Below are 12,616 nucleotides of genomic sequence, written 5' to 3'. Positions count from 1 at the left end.
GTGGCAGGTCCAGCTCCTAGGAGGGGGTGCCAGGAGGCTCTGCAGGCTGCTCTCACCCGCAGGCACCACCTTCCCCAGCTCCCACTGGCTGCAGTTCCTGGACAATGAGAGTGCAGAGCTGGTGCTCTGATTGGGGGAAGTGCGTGGAGCCCTGTGGTCCCCTCAACTAGGAGCTGGCCCTGCTTCCGGGGTGCAGCGCGGTGCCAGGACAGGCAGGAACTAGCCTGCCTTAGACCTGCAGCACTGCCTACTGGACTTTTAACAGCCTGGTTGGCAGTGCTGATCGGGCGTTACGGTCAAAAAACGGACACCTGGCAACCCTAGGGTGAATCCATCTGGTCCTAGTGATTTCTTATTTAATTTATCAATGTGTGCCTCTATTGACACCTCAATTTGGGACAGTTCCTCAGATTTGTCACCAGAAAAAGATTACCTCAGGTGTGGGGATCTCCCTCACATCCTCTGCAGTGAAGACCGATGCAAAGAATTCATTTAGCTTCTCTCCAAGAGCAGGGGCGGCTCTAGGAATTTGGCCGCCCCAAGCACGGCAGCACGCCGCAGGGGGCGCGCTGCCGGTTACCGGTCCCGCGGCTCCAGGGGACCTCTTGCAGACGTGCCTGCGGAGGGTCCGCTGGTCCCGCGACTCCGGTGGAGCATCCGCAGGCACGTCTGCGGGAGGTCCACCCAAGCCGCGGGACCAGCGAACCCTCCGCAGTCATGCCTGCGGGAGGTCCACCGGAGCCGCCTGCCGCCCTGCCGGCAAAATGCCGCCCCAAGCGCGCGCTTGGCGCGCTGGGGTCTGGAGCCGGCCCTGTCCAAGAGACATTTATATCCTGAGTGCTCCTTTTATCACCTTTATTGTCCAGTGACCCCAATGATTAGAAGCAGGAAACTTGCCAAACAATGTACTTAATAACTAACAGCAAAAAAGAAAAAAGTGTCTTTTACTAGTTGCTCTTCAAATTTTTTTTTGGCCTGCCTAATTATACTTTTGCTTGCTTGCCAGAGTTTATGCTCCTTTCTATTTTTCTCAGTAGAATTTGACTTCCAATTTTTAACAGCTCATCGGTAGCCAGCCCTGGAGCCATGGAACCAATGTGGCTGGTGGATGCTGAGAACCCCCTATTTTTTTTTCCCCTGAGTGCTTGAGCCCCGGGGCCCCAACCCACAGAGTTGGCACCTATTCCCCTATTGTAAGTTAAATGTTACTATGTTGGGTTTCTTTGGTATTTCCTCCCCTATAAGGATGTTAAATTTAATTAGATTATGGTTGCTGTTACCGAGTGGTTCAACTGTTTTCACCTCTTGGACCAGATTCTGTGCTCCACTTAGTATTAAATCAAGAACTGTCTCTCCTTTTGTGGGTTGTAGGATTATCTGCCCCAAGAATCAGTCATTAATGGAGTCTAGAAATTTTATCTCTGCATCCCATCCCAAGGTGACATGTTCCCAGGCAATATGGGGATAGTTGAAATTCCCCATTATTCTTGGCTATTCTGTTTTTTTAGACTCGTTAATCTCCCTGAGCATTTCACAATCACTGTCACCATCCTGGTCAGGTGGTCAGTACTATATTCCTGCTGCTATACTCTTATTATTCAAGCATGGAATTTCTCTCCATAGAGATTCTATTATACTGTTTGAGTCATTTAAGATCCTTACTATATTGACTCTATGCTTTTTCCCACTCCCCCACCTGTACAATTTATAGTTATTCCTATGTTTTGTACCCTGGTATTACAGCGTCCCATTGATTATCATCATTTCACCAAGTATCTAGCAAAGTTACGAATTTAAGCTCCCACATCTTTTGAAGGTATTGTGCAGGTTTCCTTTGAGGATGAGGACTGAGAGGTCAGATATACAGTGATTGTTTTGTGAAAAGTGTTTGCCTACTAGGCCTATTAACCTCAGAGGTTTACCTTGAACTTTACCTTGAATGGTCTCTTAGACCATTACCTTGAATGGTCTCTTAGAATATATGTTCACTACATATGCTAAACAATCTTTTCCACCTTATATTTAACTGTAATACCTCCCACACCTGAAAAAGAGATTTGTGTAGCTCGAAAGCACAAAGAGAAGTATTTTGCTGGATTCCTAGGAAACAGACAATAGCAAAGTAACAAAAATTAAAATATAAAGTGATAAGTTTTGAATTCTTTAACAAGGAAGTGAACTTGCATTCATAGACATAACATCAACATTATTCTTCCGAATGTTACCTGTGAACTGCAAGTTCTGCAGGAAGGGAGCCCCAGAAGAGCAGGACCCATGTAGTCTGGACTTTAATCAGGGGCCTAAACTGCAGGTTTTCGTGCAGCAAACTAGTCATTCTGTTGCACATTCCGGGAAATTTGAGAATGCAGGTTTTGAGTGATTTAAAACATCAGTAAATCAGCTGTTTCTCATGCTATTTGATACTGAATTGAATTTGACATTGCTTCTCTATTTTCAGTTTTCACGGTGCTTTAGTATTTGCCATGAAAATGCAGAACTGTGCTGTACAAGTTGTTGGGAGGGAAGCTGGAGGTAGTTGTGACAGTCCAGGGGAGCTGGGGCTGTTGACAGCCAGATTGTTATTGGTCAGGGATGAATCTTTTCCCCGCCCATCCCCATTTTGGGAAGGGCAATGATTACTTTAAATGCTAAGTGAAAGGGGGTTCTTGAATCCCTTATTTCAGCAACCTATGATAGCAGTTAATTGCCCCCTCCAGTATCTGCCAATACATCCAGTAACAATGGTTAAGTATCTTAGCTTGATGTTCCTGCTAAAATGACCTGCAGGGAGTAACTAACAATGTTGACATTACCATTTGCCTTCACAATTCAACAGCCTGTTGACACAAATGAATGGGGCAGCTCACACCTATAAGAGCTATTGTTTCAGCTCTGTCTCTTTGCAGACTCAGGAAGATAACACTGCTCAGTCAGCCTTCAAAACGGTGAAGGGAGCATTTCTCCACCACCAAGGCTAGATTTAATTTTAACTGATAGCACCAGAGCACAAACAAACACTCTTTCTAAACAAAACAAAACAAAAAAAATGGACCGCAGAAGTAAGTTATATTCAGAGCCCTGCCTAACCCCTTATATTGTAAGGCAGGGCCCTTACCTTTGAGGCTGCAGGATCTTCTTAACTATATTTCAACCTCACCTCACTTTCAATGGGAACTTTACAACACTTTACCCTCTGCACCTTTAATGTCCAAACCTTATACAGTGCTGCCAGCTGTCATGATTTCATTGCAACTCTCATGATACTTGTTTTTCTTAAAGCTTCAGCTCAGAGTCATGTGACTGTGAGAATCTCAGATCTAATTAAAAAAAAGAATAAAGTTTCTAGCCCTCATGATCATCACTGCGGAGAAAAGCTTAAAAACATGGACCCCACAGGTGCAAAAGCCAGAAGGCTTATTTAAAAAAAGTTCATTCTTGTTAAAAGCATCTCATTACTTTTTTGGGATCTGACTCGTGACTTTTGAACGCTTGGGGTTGGTAATACTGTCATTTACACAATCCTTAACAATACCTCTCAACCCACGTTACATTTTAATTTTCTCTTGATATATATTTGGAAAGCCAGTTGTGTCCTGGTGCAAGTTGGGTGAAACAGAAGACCAACCAAGGCAGAGATTTTAAAATATAATAAAACAAAAAGTTGAAATAAAGCATTTTATTCAATAGTCAAATAAGATAGAGCAAGTTTACATCATCTGCCGGGATGCAATGTTTTGACATGCAAATTTCATTTCTAATTTAGCATGTGTGGGTTTTTTTTCCTGCATGATCATATTACTAATTCACTTCCAACACAGATGAAAATCCTCTCTTCTAAAGAACTTTATACGTGTAAATTTGCTACATAATCTCCCTTCCTTCTTAAAACAAAAAAAATCATAAAACACGTTAGTATACAATAGATTAAAAGTGACAGATGCTCTGAGATGACCAATACAAATATTTCTCTATTGTAATGTTTTAAATAATAATAATGGGTAGAAGAAACATTGTTAGGTGCCTTACCATTTTCATAGGCTATAACAAAGAGTCTACCACAGGGCCACTACTTTAACAACTTTTTCCTCTAATGTATGTCTGATTTCATCACTAGATTAATTACCAGTAAGTTAACGTTTCCTTCTCCACTTTAGTTTGTGGAACTGCCTTTTTTTCCTTTTTCTTTTTTTTTTAAATTATATATAAGTCCTTATTTTCAAATGTGAAGACTTGATAACTTCTGTGTTGCTGTTTTGAAAAGAAATCAATAGCTGGACATTCCAGGGCACTGAAAATATGTAGTCAAAGATTAAACAGGGACTTCAGAGCTATTACAGCTCCACCCAAATTAATAGTCTGACGGAAATTTTGATATTCAGGGTGCCAAGAACAGCAGTGGTTATTTTTTACAAATTTGTTTCTTAGAATTCATCGCCATGTCAGAAGACTAAACATTGTATCAAACCACCAAAACATGGTTAAAATAGGATAAAATGATGTAACACTCACCAAATTATGAACATTTAATACTAGAGAAGGAAACTCTGCCCTAAAATAACTTCACAGTTATTTACTCAGAGACATCAACTAGTGCTTCACAACAGAGGAGAACATGGTCCTTGCTCAAAAGTAACTTCCATTGCAATCACTTTTCACTGGTACCTTATTTTTCTGCATCGTTCTCAGAAACTAGTAGCCTGATCAGAACACCAGCCAGTCAGATGTTAGATTAGGTTTTATATCACCAGATAGAATAGACTACATAGCTGAAGAACACACAGTTTATACCAAGGAGACAGGCTCTATGACCTCCACATAAGGACATAGGGTTCTTCTGTTGTCAACAGGAGTTAACCTTTCATAAAGTGGTTGAGTCCAATCAGCTGTCTCACTGTGACAAGTGCAGTTTGTTAACTTCACCAGAGCATAAATGGTAGGGGACCAAGGCAAAAATGGGAAGATTCTGCAGGAAATAAGTTGGCTTCAAGAGAAACTTAAGTTGAAGGTTCTCTTCTGTTATTTTTCAAGAGCTACCAGAAAAGTCAAACCTTACTAATGGGGTTAATTTGGCCTGTACCTAGAATGTGCAGACTTTGTTTGGAGCAGGGAGGACGTGTCTCCTGCTGATATCAACTCAACTACTAGGGAATCAGACAACCTTCTGGATGATATTTTACATACCAGCAGCCTCCAGAATTTTTGTGAGATTTTTGTTTCCATTGCTTGAACAAATTTTTCCCATAATTAATTTTTTCTTGGTTTCTTCGTAGCTGCTAGCAGCTTCCTGTATGTTCTACTGACAAATACCAGAACTTCAGCAAAAAATGGAGAAGTTGTTCAGAGGAAACAGTTAGCCATTTTCGTATCTTTTTAAAGCCTCACATTCAGCGTCAAACCATATATGTGGATCATGAAGCTTCAGATATCTGGAACTGATATTGTTTACCACAACCTAGCCTAGACACTTAGTTAAACCATCAAAAATCTAAAGCAAGCATCAACTCATGACATTTCTAACACACAAACTCCAAGAAGGGTTATGGTGAGAAATGCAACTCAATCTCTACTTACATGGGATTCATTTTAGCCTATAATTTTCAAGCTCCTAATAAAGAATCTTGATTGTTGGTAGTGTTTGAAATATTCACTCACCCAAGTCAAGTGGGACCTTGGGCCTGGTGAAGAAGGGGACCTACTCCATCAATTTCTACAGTACAGGGCCACCTAGAGGATTCAGGGGGCCTGGGGTCTTTGGCGGCGGGGGGCCCACGCCACTGAATTGCCGCCGAAGACCCGGCACTTTGGTGGCGGGTCCCAGAGTGGAAGGACCCCCCGCCGCCGAAGACCCGGAGCAGAAGAAGCTCCGGGGGCCCGGGCCCCACAAGAGTTTTCCAGGACCCCTGGAGCGAGTGAAGGACCCTGCTCCAGGGCCCCCGAAAAACTCTCGTGGGGGCCCCGGGCTCGCAGCAAATTGCCCCACTTCCCCCCCTCCCCTCTGGGCAGCCCTGCTACAGTACTGAAGGTTAAAAACTGAAGGTCAGATTTTCATTGGCTGGTAATCTTTGCAACACTGACTTCAATGGAGCTACTACCCTGATTTACACCAGCTAAGAACCTGGCCTTAGAGTTTATAGTTTTTATGATTTGGGGGTGGGGGGGGACGGGACACCAAGAAGTATCTATAGGGCTGGCCTTCTGACCTGGAGTTCACTGGCACAGCTCTGGATCCTCCTCTTTTCTGTCTTTCTTGGCTAGTAGCAAATCTGGTAAATTTCACGCCCGACTCTCTCTTCTAGGCCATGAAACAGTTTTGTTATTTTTATCAACAATGAGAAACTGGTGGTTGTTCCCAGCTACATCTACAACACTAAGGATACCAAAAAGCTCCCTATTGTTCGGGGCTCATATTGTGTAACTGATTGTAGGTGGAACATCCCTGCCTGCTCTTCCTTTCTGAACGCTCATTGCCTTATCTACAAGTAGCTAGAGTCAGCTTTGGCTGGAAAGATGCACCCTTAGGCCTTGTCTACACTGCCACTTTACAGTGCTGAAACTTTCTCGTTTGGGGTGTGGAAAGACACCTCCCGAGCGATGCAAGTCTCAGTGCTGTAAAATGGCAGCGTAGACAGTGCACCAGCGCTTAACCAAATTCGGTGTTTATTAAGTGCTAATAGGGGGGATAAAAGCACCCCAACAAGAGACCTAAATATCCAGGGCTCATTCACCAAACAAGCCCAGATAATCCCGTTTCATCCAGTATGGAACCCCGGGGGGGGGCCCACTGAAGTCAATGACAAAAATCCTATTGACTTCAATGGGGTCAAGATTTCACCCAAAGTGTTGAAATATCAACATTTAATTATATTGAGTCTGATACACCTCTACCCTGTTATAACGCGACCCGATATAACACAAATTCGGATATAACGCGGTAAAGCAGCGCTCCGGGGGGGGCGAGGGGGCTGCACACTCCAGCGGATCAAAGTTGGATATAACGCGGTAAGATTTTTTGGCTCCCGAGGACAGCGTTATATCGAAGTAGCAGTGTATTTAGTATTCTTATTCTAGGAAACTATGGACCCTACTATGTAACCTCTGCTTTCACTGTAACACCCAGTGTCTTCCCACCCTCACCAAACCCTACACCAGCACTTTACAGAACCTTCCCCCAAAACCTACATAGATTAAACCAATGAGAAAAACCCACAATAGAACACAGTGGGGAAATGAGAGCTCAGCAGTTTGCAGGTCACATTTATGGGACAAAGAGCTGCAGCAAACACCAAATAGTCTCCAGGGAGATTCCTTGCACAGTTGAGCCTTTAGATAGGCTGATGAAAGATTAATGTTTCACGATAAGAGAGCGGTACAATACTGTATAGGATATTAGAATACTGTTAAAATATTTCCTTATAAAAAAAACCAAGTGTCCTGTGTTTCTAATGAAGTCTCTGCATTTAGCATTAGCCTCTGTTTTTACAGAAAGTTACATGTTGGTAATTAATCTCATGTTCATTTCCTGCACATGTAAGACAGCACCCTTTGTTAGGGAATGATAAGACACTTCTAAGAATAGTAATACTAAGAGTGTTAGCTTTGTGAGACATTAGAGGAAAAATACAGACTCCAACACCTGTTTTTCAGTTTTCACAGGCTTCAACATAATTTTATCCTTATTTACTGCCAAATTCGGACTTTCTTTATGCTCACAAAACCTAACTGAGTTCATGGGGTACAAGTGCAAGGCCATGTCTACACTTTACGGGTGATACAGCGGCACAGCTACAGTGCTGTAGCTATGTCACTGTAGCTCCCATGTTGTAGACACTTCCTACAGCAACTGAAAGGGGTTTTCTGTCATTGTAGGAACTCCATCTCCCTAAGTGATGGTAGCTGGGTCGAGCTGTGTCTACATGGAGTTAGGTTGGCATAACTACAGCACTCAGGTGTGAGATTCATACCTTTGAACGCCGTAGATACTTTGACCTAACTTTTAACTACAGACCAGGCCTCAGTGAAGGCAGGCTTTCACCTTTACGTCCCTATCCTGCAAAGACATACACGTATGCTTAATTTTACACTCTGTAAGTATTCCCAGTGAGTTCAGTGGGACTACTCACAATGCGTAACATTAAGCACCTGTAAGTCTTTGCAGTGTCAGCACACTAAGGCGTAGGTTTGAAACTGAGGGTCTATTCCCTTTCCCTCAATATACCTTTGCTCCTTATCCCCTTGAAATCACTGAGAATTCCCCAATGGCTGCAATGGGTACAGGATTAGGAATCATTTGTGTGTATAACAGGAAGAGTACCTGAACCTATGTGGGCCTTGTCCTATACTCAAATCACTATAAACTTGGAGCAACACCAAAGAAGTCAGCTGAGTTACTCCAGTGTAAAACTGGTGCAAATGACTGGCACATCAGACCCATGTGTACAATTTGCACATAATTTTTAAAATCTGTGAAAGCTTCAGTATCAGAGTATACATTCTGACAACTGAGCACAAAGTGGTGCAAATCTTTGGGATTAGTGGATGGTTTCTGTTCACAATCACAGCCTACAGCATTCTGCAGTAAATGGTTTATACTTATATCTACAGAAATTAATTTAAATTAGTCACTCTTTTAGCAGGGTTTTTTGTCTTTATAACAAAAAATTGTGGTGATGAAACCATAACAGAAAAAAAAAAGAATCTTCCAAATCTTTCAAGTTGCAGAGGGGGAGGTTTAGGTTGGATATTAGGAAAAACTTTTTCACTAGTAGGGTGGTGAAGAACTGGAATGGGTTACCTAGGGAGGTAGTGGAATCTCCTTCCTTAGAGGTTTTTAAGGTCAGGCTTGACAAAGCCCTGGCTGGGATGACTTAGTTGGGTTTGGTCCTGCTTTGAGCAGGGGGTTGGACTAGATGACCTCCTGAGGTCCCTTCCAACCCTGAGATTCTATGATTCTATGAAGTGCTTTGAGATCTATGGATGAAAAATGCTAAAACTAGATATTATTATTACCACCAAAAATTACTTTACCATTCAGATTACACCACCCACACTCTAAGCATGGGGATAAGAGAAAGGATGTTAATCTTTGCTGTATTTAGAGCAGATTTGCTTCTGCTTTACTGTGAACAAGGCGGTAGTTTATCCCATTGACCAGAAAACAAACATTAATCAAGAGAAATCTAGCTAATCTAATGGCTCAGGTTTGAGGAATAATTTAGACTCAATTCCACTGGGGGTTGTAGTGCAAGATCTAGGGACAGCTTTTGCAGATTGCTGCTAGTTTTGTGAGCTGATCAGTGCTCCTGCTGTGACTATTATCTTGACTGTATAATGGGGGCTTTCAACTCCCAGCTTTGTCACATTCGGTTTTCTCTTTCTTGCCTTTTTATGAATATTGAGTCATCAAAAATAGTTTCACTGGCAGAGTTTCTAATCCTACCAGCTGGATGAATCAGTGGCTTATACACTGCTGCAAAACAGTCTTAGTATGCTATTAAAGAAAATACTACAAAAACTAGATTTCCCTATTTATATGCTGTTCTCTCAAGACAGAATTCATGGGTTATTTTAGTTAGAAAATGTTAACTGAACAAAGCAAATTTAAATGCACTACCATGGTGTGAGAGGAGAAACTGATGCTTAGAATAAGTTTGATGTCAATTTTATCATCAGTAAATTACTCCTTTTCTAAAAGCAAACAAAAGAAGTCCATTTCAAGAGAGCTGTGATTTTAGTCTTCAGAAGCCAGAGTGGTTCCCCATATTACTAGAAAAAAGCTAGCATCAGCAACCCAGAAAAAAAAATGCTGATAAACCCACGCAAATATGACAAATGATGTAAGCCATGTAAATGGCTACAAAATTATGATAGAAACATATGGTGGCATCCTTCTAGTCTAGGGAAGTGCTCTGGGGCAAGATAGATGTAAAGTGCATTACTTAAGGGAACATCACAAGGTTCCAAAAGACTGAACAATAACACGCCTCGATAAGGATTTTCATAAACATGCATGCAAAATGGCCCAAGATGGGTTTAAGTTTAGTGCTGTTCCAAGCAAAATTTTTTTTTTTTTTTAAAAAGGTCATTTACTTTTGCCTGGAATGCCTTCCTTTGCAGCCCTGCAGTGATACAGTTTCCTATGTTTGTACACACACCCTTTTTTTTGCAGAAAAACAGGCAGACAGATAGAAAATGAAACAAGGGGTCCCCGTTGCTCAGAATGCCATTGCTGCTATCCAGGCTTAGAAATCCTGGTTTGTTTTGTTCAGTCCATTTTACCTTTTGACCATTTGGAACTTTATAGCAAGGCATCTCCTTGTACTTCTTTATGACAGGCAAAAAGTGTAGCTGTGTAAATGCAACTGGAATGTTAATTTGGTAAACAAGAATATCACAGGCATTGGCATTATCAAGTGTCATTGCCATTACATTAGCATCTTAGCAAAACATGCCACCCTAATTCAAGCAAGGAGTTAAAAACCTTGGGACAGTAGGTTCTTCTTAGCTTCTGAACAAGATACCCATGAGTGACTGTTACAAAACTGTTATAGTTATGGCAACATTAACTGAAACTGAAATGTGGTTTAAACCTAGGCTCTGTTGCATAACATACAATTGAAGTATTCTGACCTTGCGAGCCTCAAAGGTTCCTTTTAAAAGGGCACAAAAATATTGCTGAAAATTAAATTGCTTAATAAGCGCATCGACTTTTCTCTTATTGTTTTGGTCCCGACAAAAGCTTTATATCCCCCACACATTTCAAAGTAAGAGTTAGACACGGAGCAGATGCAAAAATGCTCTTGGATGGAACAATATCAGGAGCGTCGCTTTACTTACATATCTCTTCAGTTTCTTCTCGGGGGGTGATTTGATGAGCCAGCCAGTGCAAACAACGTCCCCCGAGCTCATCTTCCCCCCCTCTCAAAGAGAAGCGACACGGAATCCAGTGTGTGTGTGTGGTTGTGTGTATTGTTCCTTCCCAGCCAATTTGAAACTAGCAGCAATCGGCTTCCTTCAGCTGTGTTTCCAATGCTGCTACAGCGCAAGAAGGAAGTCACAACATTGATCACGGACACAGGCAGCTCCCCCCCTCCTCCCTCCCACGGAAAACACAATGCAACACAAGAGCACGTGACGGGGCCGAGAGGACAGGGATAAACAAAAACAAGCGTGTGCAAAATACCCACACCCACCCTGATACTGACAAGCCGCCGGTTATTCTAGCCGCTCCGGCGGGCAGAGCGAGCTCTCCCACGCCCACACTCTGGTGCAATTGTGTCCCTGCTGTTTAATCACCCCGGAGCAGGCGGCTTGGCACTGGGCTAGGCAGGGCGCTAACAAACACACACACGGGGAAGCCGGTTCGAGCTACCAGCACAACGTTCGGAGAAGGAACCTGCTGCGGATTGGGGCGGGGCGGGTCAGGGCTCCAGCCGGGGCGTGGGGTGCGGCTCCGAATTTCTCTGCATTGAGCCGCACGCTAAGCAGGGTGGGGGCTCGATACGCAGCAAACGCCGCCTCCCTCCCAAACCGCAGGGCACCGGGTGGCGACAAGCGGGGCGCTGAAAGCCCCCCTTGCCTTGCAACGAGCTGCCACCAACGCTGACCACAAACCGGAGCCCTGGAGGTGTCACATTGGACCGGAAGCGAGGGCTAGCGCTCTGTCTCTCTTTGAGTGAAATGAAGGGTCGCTCTCCGGGCTTGGAAATGAAATATTCATCTAGCCCTTTAATAGCGACCATCCCTGTAGCCTCTGTGTGCTTCCCTATCAAATTAACTGGCCTGATCAGGTATCTAGTGGACTTCAACATAGGGGCTGGAACTAGGGGTGCTGCAGTCCCTGGCTTGAAGTGGTTTCCATCATACACAGGGTTTACAGTTTAGTTCAATGGCTCTCAACACCCCTGCTATAAAAATTGTTCCAGCATCCCTTGGCTTCAGGAATCTTCTGCTCTTCCCTGATACAGAGGTTCCCAAGGGCAGTGGTTTTCAAATTTTTCAGGCCACATACCCCTTTTCAAATACAGTAGTCTAGCGTGTACCCCCATCTGGTTATAAAAGACATGATTAGATTGCCAAGTGTTAGCCCTTAGTACAGGATTTTTCTTATGTATCTCCTGGCAAGAGCTTAAGTATCTCCATTGGTATGCATACCTCAGTTTGAAAAAAACCCAGTGCCCTAGAAGTATTTTCACCCACACATACTCATGAGTTTGGTTATGGTGGGAAAGAGAGGAAGGGTTTGTGCATCCTGCCTTGAAGCTAATCAGATGCTGGCTTAGTCTGAGCTCCTCTGGAAGCTCTCATCACTGCAAAGCCCACTCAGCTGGCAGCGAATTGTCCCCAGCTTTCAGATTCTTGGTTTTGTGAGCAGAACTGACCTAGCAGTGTGCAACTGCCTTGGCGAGTCATAGATGACATGTTGTCATTACAGCTCGGTATTTGTAAATGATGACCAGGGGAGACTGCTAGGAAGAGCTGAACAAGTGAAGGTGAGGTGGAAGGTGAGAATCTTTTAAAGGAGGCAAACCCCTTTTTGGTGGATTTGCCAACATATGATCTGAATGTAGGGCATGAATCTGACACAGTGGAGGAAGAAGTGAGACATGCAGTCCAGATT

General features: G+C 43.3%; 1 protein-coding gene across 3 annotated transcripts in view; it reads right to left on the bottom strand.

Annotated features, from left to right (window-relative positions):
* The window catches only part of GAB3 (GRB2 associated binding protein 3), a 111,751-nt gene extending 100,069 nt beyond the window's left edge, over nt 1-11,682 (bottom strand). The window contains exons 1-2 of one of the 3 annotated variants that reach the window (XM_045031548.1): nt 11,604-11,682; nt 10,834-11,031 (exon numbers count right to left, since the gene is read on the bottom strand). In XM_045031548.1, the coding sequence (XP_044887483.1) occupies nt 10,834-10,905 (72 nt within the window). In that variant the 5' untranslated portion in view covers nt 10,906-11,031; nt 11,604-11,682. Of the gene's footprint in view, nt 1-10,833; nt 11,032-11,189; nt 11,482-11,603 lie in introns of those variants that run through there. The other 2 variants (XM_045031547.1, XM_045031549.1) reach the window with 2 other exon arrangements.
* Between the last annotated feature and the right edge of the window lie 934 nt (nt 11,683-12,616).

Source organism: Mauremys mutica, chromosome 9 (assembly GCF_020497125.1).
Source record: "Mauremys mutica isolate MM-2020 ecotype Southern chromosome 9, ASM2049712v1, whole genome shotgun sequence".
NCBI classification, from domain to species: domain Eukaryota; kingdom Metazoa; phylum Chordata; order Testudines; family Geoemydidae; genus Mauremys; species Mauremys mutica.
Note: the sequence above shows the minus strand (reverse complement) of the source record. Positions and strands in the feature narration are given on the sequence as shown.